Source organism: Miniopterus natalensis, chromosome 12 (assembly GCF_054644295.1).
Source record: "Miniopterus natalensis isolate mMinNat1 chromosome 12, mMinNat1.hap1, whole genome shotgun sequence".
In the NCBI taxonomy this organism is placed as follows: Eukaryota; Metazoa; Chordata; class Mammalia; order Chiroptera; family Miniopteridae; genus Miniopterus; species Miniopterus natalensis.
Genome location: NC_142092.1, coordinates 13,861,887 through 13,880,226, shown reverse-complemented (window position 1 = coordinate 13,880,226; position 18,340 = coordinate 13,861,887). Strand labels below are relative to the sequence as shown.

Below are 18,340 nucleotides of genomic sequence, written 5' to 3'. Positions count from 1 at the left end.
CTCATTTTTTCAATGAGAAACTATGGGCACTAGAAATGGCTAGTTGGAATACTCTCATAATCTTTTGTTTATTTTTTTCCTTTACTCCTAACCAGTGAAATTTTTATCTTTAAGACATACACACACACACACAATCAGCCCTCATCACGAACATGAAAATTACACTGAGATGTCTGGCTCACCTTATTAGTGGGAGGCTTGTCCCACCGGCATGAGTCTCCCCAGTTTCCACAGACCATGGGTCAAAACCCAAGTACTATATTGAAGGCACAATGAGAATTAACAAAGCCAAGACTTGAAATATCTATTTCATCCAGGCAGGGTTTCTTCTGCAAAGGCCCCCTGCTCGGAGAGAAGTCAGACATTCTGCTTCTCCAAATTACCCTTGTGATTTTACCTCTCTCGGTCCCTGAGTCTGTTTGTGAGTTTATGGGAAAGTATGCATGCTGTGCCTAGATTGCACATATCACAGAGGTCCGTGGATAGTGAAAAACACAAGGGGGTCAGAAAGATGTAGGCCTTTATAAGCCAAGGGGCCTGTGCCTTTCTGAGACTCAGTTTCCTCATTTGGAAAATAAGAAGAAAAACAAAACAAAACACCTTTCTAAAAACACTGTGAAAAGTAACCAAGCTTTGTAAAGCACCTTAGCTACTGTAGATATTCAACGAACGGCAGACACTGTTTTTATATCAATTGCATAAAGTCAAAGTTAGATATGACATAATCCACTTAGAGAAAAGTAGGTGTGAGGTTTGCCCCTGACACTCACAGTAAAGACACATGTCATTTGTCAGAGATGCTTTATAAACCCCATTCAAAAACTAGTCTGTCCCCAGAGGGTAGCTCGCACCTGCCCATATGCAGGGTGCAGTAATGTGGCCATGCCCACCTAAAGCTAACTGGTGGTCGTCTCCATCACAGTGGACCTTGTCATGGGACTCAGTAAACGCTGAATTCAAATATCTATGCTGATATAAAAATCAGGGACACGGATGATCCAAACAGGCAGATACTTTCTAAATTATTCAACTTCTTTTTAATAATAGCTACCTTACAACATGACTTAGGTGTTGGCTATGACACCCTACAAGAATATGTATCAACTGATGGTGAAAAGAAACTCAGCATCTTTCCGACCCAGATTGAAAGCTGTCTTGAACTTGAATACTGTTGCATATCATTTGCAAGTTGAATAACTGGTGGTGGGCTACCACTCTGTTGTATGGCATAACAATTATATTACAGCAATTCCATTCAAATTTTAAAGTACTTTCTATGTGCACATCAAGCACTATTAGTGAAATGTCTAGTCTGAATTAGCCCATTAAGTTAGTGTGAACATCGTGCTAAGAAAATCAAAGGGTTCATTTTTCTGACACTAATTACCATCTTTCTTTCTGTGGTCCTGCAAAAGTCTGTGATGGGAAACTGCATGACTGTAAACACTGAGATTAAGGCCATCAGTACCGCTGGGTAAATACCATGAAGCAAGTGTCCAGCTGATCAATGGGTACCTGAGAACAGTGTTGTCTAACTAGTTTCTATCACCAGGGTGTCAGCAATGTCACCATTTATCACATGGGATAGGCACTGTGAAACCCTCAATGCAATCTTAATTTGTGTTCATTCAATGAAAATTATCAAGTGCATACATACTAGGTGCATAGGACTGGCCTCCCTATTGCTTTAGCTACAGCAGTGGTTCTCAAAGTACTGTAGAGACCCCTGGGGGTCACTTCATGGGCACACAAAGTCCTCCCCTTTCTAACTACGTATCTGTATGAACCCAGACTTTCACTTAAAACACATATCACAATAGAGTGAAATATAGGAGTACATAAGAGAGTCCAGGTGTTTTCTATTAAAGCAGACATTAAAGAGATTTGTAGAAACCAAAACAATGCCACTCTTATTACTATTGTGTTTTTTGGGGGGAGGGGGGTATAGTTATTTTTCATAAAAATTATGTTTACATTACTTTGTGATGGGTTTATTAGTATTTTTTCAATGAATGAATCAGTAAATATTTAAAAATATTTATAGTTTTAATTTCTAATATGGTATTTGTTGATAGATATAACCCATATTTTTTAAGAAAAAGAGCTTTGAGATTTTCAGTAATTTTTGAGTATAGAGAGCAAAAAAATGAGAACCACTGTTCCACATCTGTCTCATTTAAATCTCACAGCATCCTGCCTGGCCGGGTGGCTCAACTGGTTGGAGTGTCCTCATGTACATCCAAAGGTCTCAGGTTCAATTCCCAGGTCGGGGCCAAGTACTTGAGGCAACCAACTGATGTTTCTCTCTCGCATCGATGCTTTTTCTCTCTCTAAAATCAGTGAACGTATCCTCAGGTGGGGACAAAAAACTAAACCTTATGGCATCCCAATTCTCTTTCCCACTTTCAGTTGTCTTCATTGAGCTTATCACTACCCCAAATTATACATTTTTACTGATTTTTCTTCTTCATAGGCCAGTCGTTTGTCCATCTGCTCTCAGATCCATTCCCTACCCTTCCTCTGCAGCATACATTTCGCAGGATCCTTTGCCAAAAGCAACGGGAAGCACAGGAAGGAGCTAGAGGAGGTCAGAGGAGCCCTGGTGTTTCTCCGCCTCTGTCCCCTTTGGACTCAGCCTTTCCTCCGTGCTCCCAGCCCCTGGGGAGCAGCCCTGGCTCCCAGGCTGCAGTAATCCCCTCTCCTCTGTTTGTCTAATCCTAGGGTGTGTGGCTTGCAGCTCTACCATCACCCCGGTTTGGCTTTTCAGCCAGCCCCACACTTCAGGGGAAGAAACTTAGCTTCCTCATTTGAAAACAGGGTTAACAATAACGGTCAGCCAGGGCTGCTGTGAGGATTAAAAAAACAAAAATACAGAGAGAACCTACCACACTGCCTGGCCCAGAATGGGTAAAAGTGTTAGTTAATATTATTAGTATATTTGAAACTTTGTAATCACTGCCTTCCTTACAATCTACTGCTTTCAACTGGTGTTAAAGTTTTGATTATTAACTGAGATTCTAATGGACGTGGAAATTATTTTTTCCAAGGTAATTACTGTAATTATGACATGATCAATAGCTTTTCTCAATTTTTACTTCAGCTGAGAAAGAAATGTGCAGAGAACACTGCAGGAGAAATTCTATGGAATCAAGCATTACAAATGCAGTCAATCAGAGGTCTTCCCTTCCACATCATGGTGAAAAGAAATAAAGCGAAAAAATGTTCAGCACTTAGTGCTCTACTGGGGACTCGCTAAGAGCTTTATATGCATTATGACACCTAATCCTCATAACCTTACAAAGTGGATACTATCATTATTACCCTCCTTTCCAGAGGAGGAGAGAGGCTCAGCTCAGAGAGGTTCAGGGCTGGCTGAGATCACACAGCCCATGAGAAAAGGAACAGATCTGAACCTGCACTGAAGACGGGCCCTTACCTGTAACCTATTTTTGGAAAACAAAAATAAAGCCATCCAATAGTTATTGCTTAGATTGTTTCCCACGGGACTTGGTACCTATAATTAACATACTTGTTCATATTTCTCTTCAGTGGCACAGCAAGACAGACCCCCTCTGCGCAGGCTCTTTCCCGCTTGGGGACAGCCAAATAGAAATGATTTACCTAAGGGCCACAGCAGGCAATTCCCCCATGTCCACCAGCTTCCTTCCCTCTGCTCCTGCTGGCCAGGGGACTCCTGCTGGGTCAGGCAGTGGAGGCGATGTCGAAGGTGGCCATCCACCAGTAACTGCCGCTGGTCCCCAGCTGCTGAAGCTCCCCGGAGCCGCCACACGGGCAAGTGGGGCTCCCTCACTTCAGCGGCGCTGGAAGCCAGGCAGGAGCCTGTCATCGCGGGCAGCTTCCCGGAGAGCATGACAAAACAAACACCGGACTAATGGCTGCAGTTTCCTCCGTACACCGTCACTGCTCTCCAGTCCTGGGATCCTGGGCTGGCTGATGCCAAAACACCAAAAACCTACTGCTTCCTTGAAGACAGATTTTCCCTTTTCTGAGTGAGAACTTCAGTTCTCCCTCCACCAAGACAAACATCTTACCTTCCAAAGGCATGGACTAAGGATCAGTTAGACACATCATTAAAGAGGTGGTCACATAGGAGGGGTTCTTTGCCAATCTTTCTTTTTTAAACTCTCTGAGAAATGAAAATATGAGCCAAATGACAGACAATTCAATGGCCTCCACGTTTCAGGAAGACATCTGTCCTGCAATATGAACTCTATGGAATCGGTCGATCGATTCACACGTGTAGAGTAGTGATTCATTCACCACCTGTCCTCTCAGCACAGTGTTATGCTGGTGTTACGTCCGTAGCAGAAACCAGAAGGTGGGACTGGCTTCGTGCAGGCCACAGGCTGTGCGTGTGAAACATCTCCTGAAGTTCTACTGTGGACCCGTTCCTGGTTCTGGCCATCAAGGCCACGCCAAGTTAACCTTATTCCATGAATGTTTACCTTTTCTTCTGCTGGTTTCCACAAAATGTAGCAAAGATGAAGGGAACATGGAATATCAACCTCACAGCCAATCCTTTCACGTAGTTAAGGATTTTCATCCCAGTTCTTTCCTTTCTCACCGATTCACCTGACCAGTCTATTTCTTCACAATGGTACCGTGTGATATTGAGAGAACTAACATTGAAAGCATACCCAGCTTATGCTAAGAGTAGCATGTTATTTTATACTACCGACTATCCTGTGAAATAAATACTTTTACGTGCATTTTATAGACAAGGAGCCCAGTTAGAGAGGCTGAAGATTTGGTAGTAGAAGTTGGTAACTGGGATTTCAACTCAGGTCTTAGACTGAGCTTCTGTTCCTTCTTCCCCTCCTTCCCAAACTGGTTCATCTTCCCAGAGCACCCGTTTTACTAGAAGAAGATTTAAGGGAAAAAATAATTGTATGATGGAAAACATGGATGGAACCATCACTTGGACCATGAATTTAACATGAATTTTTAAAGATAAAGCACCAGGAAGGTCCCTTTGGCAGAGGCCTTAGAGAAAACCCAGGTCCCGAACCTGCAAAGGTGTTTTAAAGGAAAAGCTTGTGAACCACTCTCCAGACAAGGAGGTCTAGGGCAGGTGGATCATGTGGTCCCCCTTCAGAATGACATTATTTCAGTATCTAGACACTCTATCTAGTGGGGAGGCAGAGGGGGAAGGTTCTGGTGTCAGGGTCCTACCGATACACCCTGCTCAGAAAATAAGAACCTGTGCTCTCTTTAGAACTGTCGGGACCTCAGTGACAACTCCAGTGTGCTCTTGGGGACATCATGCCTACTTCAAGTGGCTTACACAATGGTCCTTCCAAGTCCATATTCTGGTCTGGGCAGGAGTTCTGGTTAAATCCCCTCTCTTCATCTGCTGCACTTCCAAACTTCTGGGCACATTCCCACGGCGCTCAGCCTGGCGCTGAGCGGGCTGCCCCTCCATGCAGCCCTGACCCCCGCCATGCAGCCTCCCTTGGCTGAGGACAGGCCCCCCGTCTACAGCCACCAACTGAGTACAAACAGCAGACGCCCTAGCCCATCACAGCCTTTGTTTTTTGTTTCTGCTTTCCACTGAATATCACATATCCCATGTCCCTGTCCAGCTGATGCTGAGATGTGACAACTTGTTACCTGAGATATGGCCCATTAAAAATACATAGCACAGGTAATGGAGAACTCAGTGCAGGTCGGGACAGCAGGTAATTAGCCTCAACTTACGGGGCAGCCTCTAGGCCCTCTGGGCTCCCTGTCTCCGCTTCCCTTCCTCTCTGCCTCTTAGCACATGGATGCCCTCACCATTTCTCAGAGGTATCTCTTGGGATCTGTCGAGTGGGGGTGGTTATTTAACACTGTTCTCATTAACTCTGCCCCCAAGTCACTGCAGTATTGGGTTAACAAGGTGGGGGCGGGGAATTGTGACCATCACAATAGACCATCAATTCTCCAGGGGCTGGTGGGGGTGGGGAAGAGAGGATTCAGCTGTCTCTGCATGTTTTCTACGAATAGACAACTGGACAGACATGAATAGCATCAGAATCTAGAGCAGACAAGATGTAAAAAGAGCAGAGCCTTGGAGTTTCTGTCAGTAAGGGCCAGTACAGTCTGCCTCGGATGCAGGGCCTGTCCGTTTCCATGTCCCTAGCTGTGACTTGGGTTTGTCTGAGGACATGGCTTAGAGAGGATTTAACATTGGATACAACAGGCAGGGGTAAATGAAGGGTGAGAATTCTATTGATTCTGGGGCAAGAACATCATCACAGATAGGAGATGCTGGAGGAGGGGTGAGCACCAGCTGTGGAGCTGGCGGCCTAGGGTCTGAATCCTGGCTCTGCCTGTGTGACCCTGGGCATAGCAGTTACTCTTCTTCATCTGTGAAATGGAAATCACACTACCTGCCTCTACAGGCTTGTTGTACAGATTAAATGACATCATGCGGCTAAGCGTTTAGGGAGCACATGTTCAGAAACTGGCAGCTTTATCATTACGGCCCCCTAACTGGTAAATTCTTAGGGAGCCAGCTTATCAGATCCCAAAGGCAAATTGTGTTTGCAGAGCCTTGGGAAAACTCAGCAGTTCACAGGGCTATCTTAGGGGCTCCTTTCCTGGCACTGGGTTTTCAGGGAAACCTTTTTCTATCCTCTTGAGAGATCAAATCCAGGTCACCTTGCCCAACACTGACTCTAATGAGTGGCTTGTCCTAGAGGTGACTAGCAGGCCATCTTCTCCAACTAACCTGCACATGGGCAGGTTTAACACTCAGTCTTCTGGAAACCAAGCAAGAAGCCTCATCCTGGCTTTCTCTCGAAAGAGTTAGGTGCTCATCCCTGAAACCAGGAGTTGGTCTAGCTCCTAAAGAAACATTAAAATTTCCCCAAGTCTGAGTGATAAAAACCTGAAGCATTTATAATCCCATCACGGGGTGATTCAGCAATGAAGATGGCTAATTTTTAAAATCTTGTTGAATCTTTTACAACACATTTTGTTTTTCTGGGGATATCGTTCAGAAATTGTCTAGTGCCCTACATGAGTTCTGGTTAATAGTTATGCAGAAATGTATGTGGAGAGAGGTGACTGATAGGCTTGTTTTTCAGCGCCTCTTCTGGGTGCTGATGGCCGTGGGCCAGGGGTTTTTACTCACACTGCCTCATTTAATCTTTACAAGGGCCCTGTGAGATCAGAACTATAATCTCTAGTTGCCAAAGGGAGAAATGTTGGCTCAGAGGCCATGCGTTTACCAGAGTCATAGAGCATCACAGTACAGAGCTAGCTGACCTTGTCCAACTCTCTGTACACACGCCCAGTGCTGCGTCTACCATGCTGTATCTTCTGTGTTACCAGCAGCTTATAAATCTATATTAAAATTTTTAAAACCATGAGGAAAACATACAGTAGCAAATAAAAACTTAAAATTTAAAGGCTCATTTTCAACTCAGTTCTCCGGCCCCCCATGACTGAAAAGCTCATCTCTATGGATAGTTTTACAGTCTCATGCTTCCTGCCGCAATATTTTGAGAGGGGATGAAACTCAGCTGTAGTCTCATGAGAAAGGTTGCCAGTGGGATGCAACTCTTCCCACTATGCACTTGACCTCTGAACAAACTACTCACGTTGGAAAAATGTGTAGAACAATTTGGAACAACTAGAGATTCTAGGCATTGGGGAAACTGCTCAAGGAAGTGATCTATGTCTGCTTTGCTCTCTCTCGATGCCTAAAATAGGACCTGCTTCCAAGCGAGTGCTCGACAAACATTTACCGAATGAATGACTGAATGGCAGGAACAGGTAGCTGTGAGCTCACAAACTGTTTGCTTGAGGCTCAGTCATCCTCTGTCCAATTTTGGGATGCAAGGTAGGAACAGTTACAGTGCCAGTACACTCCTCGGGCATTCCAGAGGTAATATTTTAAACAGGAGCGAACAAAAACAAAACAAAATCATTTATTTAAAAATTATAGCAAAAATCGGGTTTTCTGAAATTTTCTCCACCCTAGACAAACACCCAAAACCACTGAAGTCTTTAGTTACGTGAAGGAAAATTTGCAAAATGATGATACATGCTGTGAATGGTAGTGGGTGACGAAGGCATAGATTTTTGGCCAGACACTCTTGGGCTAAAATGCTGACTTCTTAATGACTTATTAGCTGTACAACTGAAAAGCCCCTTAGCTTCTATAAATGTCAGCTTCCTCGTTGGTAAAATGAGATATTTAATTCATTGAGTTATGGTAAGAATTAAGAAAGATTAATAGTGCCTGGCACTTAGCAGGCGCAATAAATATTCAATAAATACGAGTTCCCTCCCTTATTTCCCTCCCTTTCTTCCCTGACACCCATTTATCCTAAAACCATAGAGGTAGGTGAGATCATGTAATTATTTTTTTAAATGTTCTCATTCCTCCTGTTCAAAGACTTTTTAAAAGCATGAGTTGGAGGAGCTCTAAGTTTTCTACTCATTTTTTTCTGAGTGTCAGATCTAAGACAGTAAATCCTATTATATAATAGAAAATCGGGCAGCCGAGGGCTGGAACATAAAAATTATTGCAATTAGACAGACAATAGGACAAAAAAAAGGTTGTGGCTTCCTAGGCTTCCTGTTTTTCTGTCATTATCTCTAAAAGTGGCTAGAGATGCAATGGGAGAGGAGAAGGCCCCTGCCTCTAAAGTCACTGCTATCTTAGGAGCTTTAACGAGGACATCTGTTGGCTTTTTAACAAAGGAAGCTGGAGAGGATCACGGGAGAGTGCAGGAGACTATGGTTCACAAGGGAGCCACATCTGTTTGGTGTTCTCCCAGCCGAGAAAGCCCCTCTCCTGCAATAGCACGGCTCTCCCAGCTGCCCTGGGATCCAGGCGCAGATGAAAGCTTTTGCTTGCCCCGTGGTCCAGCGGTGCTGATCAACAGCTGTTTATATCCTTTAATACCTAACCAAGGGCGAAGCGCTCACATCTGCCAGTATTTTCCGGTTCTGTTTCCTTGGATCGCAGCGGGGAGCCGGTGAAGTCTGAACCCCTCCCGGTTCCCAGGCAAGAGCCCAGGAGCACGCCCAGGATTCGGAGCTGTAATGCTAAGCAGAAGCCCCCACGTCGCACCCCCCCAGGGTCTGCTGTTTTCTGAGGATTCTTCTTTTACTTTCTCCTGACGGATGTCTAGATCATTTTCAGGATAATGATGACTCACAGCAGCACAAAGATCAAAGAGAAGAAAAGTAGGCTGGGTCAGGGGGAGGAAGGCCAGGAGGAAGTGAACTCTAACAAAGAAAGTGGCTCCTGAAGATAACTTATTTCAAACGGTTGCAAAAATATGGTCTGAGGGCAAATAACAGAGGTGAGCAGGAGGCTGATGAAGACCCTCAGGGTGATGGTGGATGGTTGGTGGCTTTTACTGGCCCCTAACATTTCGCCTTGGAAAAGTTAAACAGGGAAAATTAAACTTTGTGGAGGCAAGGTGCACAAAATACCCAGGGTAATAATAAAGGGATTCAGAGACGATTGTTTAATTTCTCTTTGATCACCGGTAGCACAGACGTGTTGGCACTTTATAAAGATTATTTTTCCACCCTTTCTCCCATCCATACCCACCCATTCAACAACGGATAAGGCACTGAGACTGGATTAGAGCTGGGACAGTCAAATGAATGACATCTCCCGTAACTCTAAGGGGCTTACACTCACAAGGTGGGAGAAGACACAGTATAAAGGATGCGTGAGGATAGAGAAGATGGTGACTCCAGAAGGAGGAGACAGAGTGGATGAAACCAGAGAGGAAAGAAAAACTGTTTCTGGGGAAAGGAAAGCATTCTTGGCTGTTACAATAAACAGAGGAAAGAGTGATGGGTTCTTACAGAAAGTGCAAATTCTTAGGTCTTACCTATGAGATTCTAATTTAGTTGTTAAGGGGAAGGACCAAGGAATTTACATTTTTAACAGAAGCCCCAAGTAATTCTGATACAAACAAAAGTGTGACAACTCTAATTTATATAGATCCACATTTCCCAAAAGACGCTAATGGTGTTCCATTAAAAAAAAAAAAAAAAAAAGCCAGCAGGTTCAGATTAGGAGACACCACATACTAAAGTATTATTCCTTTCTTGGAGATTTATAATGCATATTAGCATATTTAAAGTCCTGCAATAAAGAAATCAGTTTCACTCAGCATTTCCCAGACTTGTTTTTTCATGGGGAAAAAGAAATCACGGTACACCTACTAAGATCTCTTAGAACACTGGTCCACTATGGGTCATAAACTGGGAAGGATTTTGATCAGGTGAGTATGCTCCCCAAACCCATCGAACGGCTAAAAAAATGTCTAGAGAAAGATAGCAAAGCCAATCACTCTGGGGGACATGGAGACATTGCCTCCAAGCAAAGTCTAAAACCACCCCCAGAAGCTTCCTCACTCTCAAGTAACACACCAAGGCCCAGTGATGTTGTTTCTGGCCACCAGCTCTGTGTGGCAACCGGAGCTGCAAGAGAGAGCAGAAGTGCTGGAGTTCAAAGCATCAAGGAGCAGGAACAGAGGGGGAAGGGCAAAGAGGAGGTCCCCTGGCCCACACTGATTTATCTTTCCTGCTACCATGTGTTCTGCACAGAGCATGAGCAGTGGCTCATAATGCTTTCGGAAAAGAAGCACTCCTCCCTACAACGAAAGAAGCCTCTGACAGTCAAGGAAAGTGCAAAAAGACAGGAACCTAAGAGATCCCGCCCCTCTGAGGTGCCTATTATATGGCTGGCGGGGGTGGGATGGGGGGATGGGGGGGTTGGACACCTGCCTTCTTCCTCCCACTCTGGTGAGTCAGGGTTAGCAACCCCCGTCCTTCTTCACAAGGGACAGCAGAGAGAAGGAGCATGAGGGGACTGGACAAGTCAAGGCAACACCATGCGTCTGAGCAAATTGCTCTGTGTGCTGAATATTTTAAGATGCCAGCACTGCCTTCATCAATTTATACACTTTTTTTTCTGGTATTCACTTAATTATTTCCATGTGCCCCACCTCAGCTTTCCATATGCCACGTGGGGACACACACAGCCCAACCAGAGGTGATTTCAGCAATGTGTTTCAAATGCTTCTCTTATACCCCAACCATCTCAGAGCTTTTTCAGAATACTTTCTAACAGCACAAGTATTTTCCCAGTCATTCCACAAATATTTCCTGCGCGCCTGTGAGGGTTTCCGGGCACCATGCTAGCTAGACACTGGAGCTAGGACAATGGAAGTAAGGAGACTGCTCTTTCCCCCTGAACCTAGGGCTTAAAAAAAACACGGAATTTTAAATTCAGTCTGTCAGCCCGGCCGGGCGTGGCTCAGAGGTTGAGCATTGACTTAGGATCCAGGCGATCAGGGTTTGATTCCCGGTCAGGGCACATGCCTGGTTTCAGGCTTGAGCAATGACTCTCTCATCATTGACGTTTCTATCTCTTTCTCGCTCTCTCCTTTCCTCTCTCTGAAATCAATGAAGATATATTTAAAAAAAATAAAATAAAATAAAAAAATAAATTCAGTCTGTCAGTGCATGGAAACTCCAATGATCAGCAGCATAAAGAAATACAAGGGGTAGAAAAGGTTTGGCCCTTCCCCTTGAAGAGTTTTATGACTCGAAGCACAAGGGAAACAAAAGCATTTGCATGTCAAGTGTTCTGGTGGGCTGGTGGATCTAGCAACTACACAAGGCTCCAGAGTTAACAACACAACCTGGAATTAATCACCTATGATCAACAGAATGGCAGGATCTTTATTTTCCCACAATGCAAATCCTTTGTTCGATTGATCCCCAAACAAATCCATGACTCCTCATACTAGGATTTCTTAACCTGAGAGATGAATACCAGTAACTGCACCAGGGGAATGTAACTCTACCTACTTAATTAGTCAAATAATAAGAACCTTACCAGGATGACTGTGGGTTTGGAGTCTAGTCCTAAGGAAGCCAGCAAGATAAAATCTAACATTTCACCAAGTCAATGTTCCCCAACATGTGGTATGTGTAATTTCATGACTGAGGTCTATGACATTATTGTGAGTGGTCCACAAACAATATTTTTCAAAATTTCAATGAGGTTCTTAGATACGGAAAAAGGAATTGCAGTTAGGTGAGAGATGGAATTTAGGGAAACATTGATTGATGATGTGTGGTATCCAGCGTTCAAAGGCAGTCCTGAAAGAAGGTTCTGCAAACCTTCTGAGCTTGGGTGGGATGTGACAAAATCACCAAGAAGCTGATCATGGACTTACCCACACATGTTGGAAAGATGTCTTCGTTGTTGATCTGGACCTCGATCCAATCCATAAGAAGGTTCATGTACTGGGGAGCGGGCAGTGCAGTCGGCTTCTTGTACTTGAGGTCATCCTGCCACCGATACTCATACTTGGGGCCCCCTGACATCACAGGACAGGTCCGCTCGGTGCAGAACTCGCAGATGGTGCCGTAGATGAGGTTGATCCGATTGAAGAAGTCCACCACATGCACGGCCACCCAGTCGTTCTGGTCCTCCCCGCTGGGCAGCTGCACGGCCGCCTTCAGGTCCACGCCCGAGTTGAGGGACGCCTGAGCCCGTTTGTGGAGCTCAAACCTCTGTGTGCCAGGTTCAAATTTCCTCTTGGGCCGGAAGGTCTTGTCCTTGTTGAACACCTGCTTGAGAGCTATCGACATGGTCGTCTCCTTTTCTTCCTTTGTTTTGCAGGAAGCAAAAAAGCACCTGGAGCTTCTCAGTGAGAGATCACAACCCAACAGAGTCTTCCACTGCCAGCCCTCTGGCCCCAGCCTTGCGGCCCTCAGCTGCGGATCTATTTTAAAGGGCCCCTTCCGTCTTCCTCTTAAGTGATTTCCAGGGGGATCTCATGTTTCTTCCTAAAGGCAGAAGAGAAAAGGGTCTCATAAGTTCCTATTTTGCATTTAAGAAATGACAAAGGCTTAGGCCAGGTTTCCGCCTTGCATTTGGCTGTGCCCACTTCCATCTGGGGATGTGGAAGTTAAGCCAAACCCCTGGGAATCTGTATTGTTGATTCAAACCATGTAAATAACCAAATAAGAAATGGCATCACACTCCTTTTCTTCATGACCTTGGTCAAATCTCTGGTTACTCCTCCCTGTGTGATCATAGGCTCAATGGCCCTCTCCAAGGTGTTAAGGATCAGTATGGTAGCCAATGACCCAAACCCATCCCACACAGGCTCCTTTTGAGAGCACCTACCCCCCCCCCTTCCCCTACTGAACTAGCATGGGGCAACTGCCCCCATACACCTGGATTCAGCTGGTTGGTGGTTGTCACACCAAGGTGGCTAATAAGAATATTCCTCCTGGGAATCTAGAATCAGGAGCCAGCCTTTGTCATACATTATCCCTGAGAAGTGATGTGAACCAGGTCTAGTTGAGCCTATTTGGACCATGTATAGTGTGGTTGAGAAAGCTGGTCTGCAGAGAGGGGAGGGATGACGGAAGCAGAAAGAGAGGAAGAAGAGGAGATGGGAGAAGCCATCGACATACAGAAACACAGAGACAAGCACACAAGTGACCACAGGAAGAAGATGAGAGAAAAAGAGACAGTAGAAGGAGACAGTGACTCCCTTAGTTCCTGATAATATTCTAGGAACTGCTTCTAATTCCTTTTAAAGCCTAGCTATGATTCCAGGACTTGGGAACCATAAGTTTTTCCTGAATTAATAAATTAAGTCCCTTTTTTACTTCAGCTAACTTGAGTAGGTCCTGTTTGTTGCCAAGAATCCTTAACTATGACAGTATTTATCCCCCCTAAAATCTGGCATCTTTTATGTCCTTAATATCACATCCTAGATAGCACTTCAAGGCAGAGCTGTCCCATAAATTTTCTGTGATAATGCAAATGTTCTGTATCTTTGTCCAATATGGTACCCACAAGCCACATGTGGCTATTAAGCACTTAAAAATGTGACTGGTGTGACTGAGGAACTGAATTTTTCCTTTTATTTCATTTTAATTAAATTCAAATAGCTACATATGGCTAGTGGCTACCATATTGGACAGCACAGCCTTTAACACCTCAATGCTCTCTTCTCCATTTGACACTTACAAAATTCTGCTGGTTTATAGTAGACTTACAGTAGGCATAGCAGATTTGTAGCTGGTATCATTATCTCTGGGTTTCCAAGAGGTAAAATTACTTGACTAACAAGGTCCCATAGCTAGTAGGGGGCATGGTTAGGATTGAAATCCAGTTTCTTCACTCCTAGCAAATGCTCTTTCCACACGGTCTTATATTCTAAAAAGTGATGCCCTTCAACCTGTCTTTCTTGCTGATTCATGAAGTTCCTTTACATGAAGCTTCCATATACACACTCCCCAGAGATCACAAGTATAGACTGGCTGGAGGTAAAGACTGTGTCCTGTGTCCTAGAAACACAGAGGAGATAAACTAATCAACTCATGGGTCAAGTTCTAGCAAAATGAGCCAAGGCCGTGGCCAGATTCAGAGGCCCCATCATGAAATCTGGACTTGGAGTAAAACACCTTAAGATGGACTGTAGCGCTCTTTCCCTTCTTAGAAGGGCTTCTATCATTCTGTGCTCAAACATGGCTTGGTGACTTATTCAACCTTAGTTATTCAGGCAAAAGAAAACAATCCTCAAACAAAACAAAACAAAACAAACAGCTGAGGCGTTCCGATTTCCTCTCACAGACTCTGCTCCTGGTTCAGAACTGCTGGCCATTCAGCAAAAAGCCCCCCGGCCACTCCCTTCCACTCTGCCTACTCACTTCTTCCCTCCCCCCCCCATTAGGTTTTCCCTGAAATTCCACATGATGCTGTGTTTTTCCCCTTCCTCGAATGGCACTGAGCATACACACCCCCCCACCAAAAAACCCACGTGGAAAAGCAGGTAACATGACACTCTCTGCCCAAGACTGAAATCACACCCCTGGGTACGTCACGGGGTGTCATCAGGAAGAATATCAGCACACAAACTCTGAAATTCTAGAAAAATAAAGGGTAATCTCTTCACAACTACACCTTCCAAGGGCGTGGCCTATCTGAAAAGAGGCTTAAGAAAACTGAGGGCCTTTAAACAGTATTTGCAAAATAAAAATATGAGTTAGAGGTTGGGAAGACAAGGAAAGGATGGTGAGCCTTGTTTTTTTGTTTTGTTTTTTCTTTTAAAAGAGACAATGGTCCTTCTGTATTACAAACACTTAGCTGCTGACAATAAAGCAGCAACAACCCAACAGCCACCCCCTCATGCGTCCAGCAAATAAGACTTGTTCTGTTTTTTGATCATGAGGGTGCCATCGGTTCCAGGGTCCTCAGAGCAATCTTTGCTCCGCACATGACCCTGGCTGTCACTAACTGCCGTTTCCCCACGGCCTGATGCCTGGGGTGTCTGCCTCCACGGGCACTAGTATGCAAACCTGCCTCCACACCATGCCAGGCTCTCAAGTGCCGCTGGCATCTCTGATGAGAGCGTGTGAATAAGACAGAACAGTCATAGCGAGTCCCTGTTGCAAAGCCCCGAGAGGCTGGTCCTCACTGCTGTCTCCACTTCGCAGATGAGAAAACTGATCCCCCAGGGCTTGTTCCAAACGTGTTATCTTTCTGACATGCTCAGACGTGAGACGTCTCTTTCAGCCAAACCTTTTGTCTAGAATGAAGCTCTCTGGAGAGGGGGTAAGGCTGGTCGGCGGGCCAATGGCAATCCAGGATGGAGAACAAATTCATCACGCCCCTGGATGACTAACCAAAGAGGCATCTGCCTGTGCCTTTATCCGAGTGCCAGGTGCTGCGCTGGGGTGGGTACCCAAGAGTTTTGAAATGGAAATGGGGACCGGAAATCTACCTGGCCTTATTTTCCAAGCCAAAGCACCATCGGGGCCCCGGCCTATAATTTATATTGTAGGCATAACAAATGGTTCAGTGCTTCTCAGTGTGAATGTGGGATCTTGTTAAAATCCAGGTTCTGATCCAGTAGGTCTGAGATGGCACCTAAGAGTCTGCATTTCTAACAAGCCCAATTTACTGGTCCATGGATGACGTTTTAACTATCAAAGCCTGACCTAAGAGATCTCATTAAAAATGCAGACTCTCGGGCCTCCTCCCAGACTTAGTAGATCTAAGTCTGCATTTTCATACAATCTAAGGAGAAGTATATGCTTTGAGGAACACTAGGCTGAAGGGGTGCCTGACTGGCGGGGTAAAGGGGGGATTAAATAAACTTCCATTTGTTGTGTTGTTGGCATCACAAACTGTCTTCAGCTGAGTTTGCATGTGTGTTTGAGAAAGAGACTCACTGTTTTGAATACAATGGCCTTGGCAGATGGTGACAATGACCGGGTCTTTTGATCTCTGTTGATTTGGACTGCGTAGCACCCAGAAGCTAGGAGGTTCCCAGTGAATACCTTTCATAAATAACAGATGGAAAGCACTGCTGGTACTGCTACTGCAGCCTCATGCAGAAAAACTACTTGGGCTAAATAAAATGTTGTGGTGGCAACAACACATCATTATTCTCTGTCCTGTCACCTCCAGGAAGAAAAGAACAAGTCATAAGTTTTGCCCCCTGGGTAGAAACTATAAGCAAATTCTATGTTATGAGCAGCACCCACTACGATGCTAGCTCTCAATAAATACGTGAAACCAATGGCTCTTTAAACCAATAAACATTTACTGAAGGCCTTTTTACATGCCAGACATGGGGCTAAAGCACAAAGGATACAGAGGTACTGAAAACTTGGTCCCTGCCATTGAAAAGTCTACAATTTGACATCTATTTTTGAGGTCAGTTTCTTGGCTTTGGCTTTTCAAGCTACAGAGTTAAATGCACCAATATAAATAGTGATGTGATTCCTTCACAGTATTACCCAGGTTAGGGATGAAAAAAGATGATAAGGGGTGAGGTCTTCAGAAAGAGAAAAATGGAAATCCAAATAAACAGCATAACATTGACAGGAGCCCCATGTGTTCTCCATATTTTCTGCTTAATAGATCAATTATAGCAATAAAATATGATGTGCACTATAAAAATATGCAGAGAGAATTCAGCCCGGCTGTAAGGGAATGTTGACAAGGTAACTAAGCAATGCTGGCAAGGGAAGTTCTTCCTTTTCCTATTGATGTGATCTGCCTTATTAGTTAAAAAATCAGAGTCCTTGCCAAGGATAAGGCAGGAATAAAACAAATCTCCCGTTCAATCCTGAGAGCCACAGGAGGGTGGGCAGGACAGGGAGAAGAGGGACTGATGCTGATATTAGTTGGGGACAAAGAGGTTAATATCTCATCTGCGGGATGAAGGATTCCTCCTGGCAGGACCAGCTGGCAGGGCAATTCATTACAGGAAGGCCATAAGACAAATGCCCCAGAAGTATCCCACAAGAGGAAGGCACCGTGTCGTCGTCATTGCTGAGGCCCCAGGAGCTAGGCTGGTGCCTGGCACAGAGCCAACTTCGCCAAGTACTTGCTGAATGAATGTGTAAATGACAGTGACTGGAGAACCCTTTGTACAAGAGGAAAACCACAGACATGAAATCAAATTGGACCTCCTGTCTTTAGTTTTCCGGGGGCTCCATCTCCACCTGTAAACTCTCTGCCAGCTCGCTGAACTTGGATATTACCAGCTGCTGGGCTGCTGTGAAGGGTCCCTTCCTGAAAGATCTAGACATCTGTCCAATGTCTCTATCAAATGGGCTATTGCCTTCCACTGTCACCTAAAATTCCAGCTCTTCAGAACTGAAGACCTACTAGTCTGATTTCCCAACTTCCCTCTATATTTTTCTCTTTATGGCTGGAATAGTCCATGGAACCTTCTTCTCATGCCCGAAATATTGAATAAAAGTATATTAGGTTTTTATTTTAAAGGAGTATGTAGGTGTGAATAAAATGAACATCATCTGACCTTCCCAGGCTCCAATAAAGGATGTGCCTAAAAATGTGCTTCTATCAACATTTACGTATTGTTTCACTCTTGCCTACGTATTGTTTCGTTAGGTGTCATCTTTGCTCACTAGGCAATCCCTGAATTGGAGATTCCTGCCTGAGAAGCAGCCTTGCTTTTCTGTCCTTGCTGTTGTCCAACTAATCTGCCTCCTCAACTTTGAGCTGCCATCTTGTTGCATTTTAGATTAGTTAGCAGAAATATTGCTTCTTTTTTTTAAAAAAAAATATATATCTTTATTGATTTCAGAGATAGGAAAGGAGAGGGAGAGAGAGAGATAGAAACATCAATGATGAGAGAGGCATTGATCGGTTGCCTCCTGCATGGCCCTGACTGGGGATCGGGCCTGCAACCCAGGCATTTGCCCTGAATGGGAATCGAACCCTGATCACCTGGATCCTAGGTCGATGCTCAAAGGCCGAGCCACGCCCAGCCGGGCTGCGCTTCCTTTT

The 18,340-nt window shown here is 44.7% G+C and overlaps 1 protein-coding gene across 3 annotated transcripts in view; it reads right to left on the bottom strand.

Moving 5' to 3' along the window:
- The window catches only part of MOB3B (MOB kinase activator 3B), a 189,077-nt gene that overhangs the window by 112,990 nt on the left and 57,747 nt on the right, over positions 1 to 18,340 (bottom strand). For all 3 annotated transcript variants that reach the window (XM_087822634.1, XM_087822632.1, XM_087822633.1), the window contains exon 2: positions 12,228 to 12,843. In XM_087822634.1, coding sequence (XP_087678760.1) covers positions 12,228 to 12,645 — 418 coding nt within the window. In that variant the 5' untranslated portion in view covers positions 12,646 to 12,843. The remainder of the gene's footprint in view (positions 1 to 12,227; positions 12,844 to 18,340) is intronic.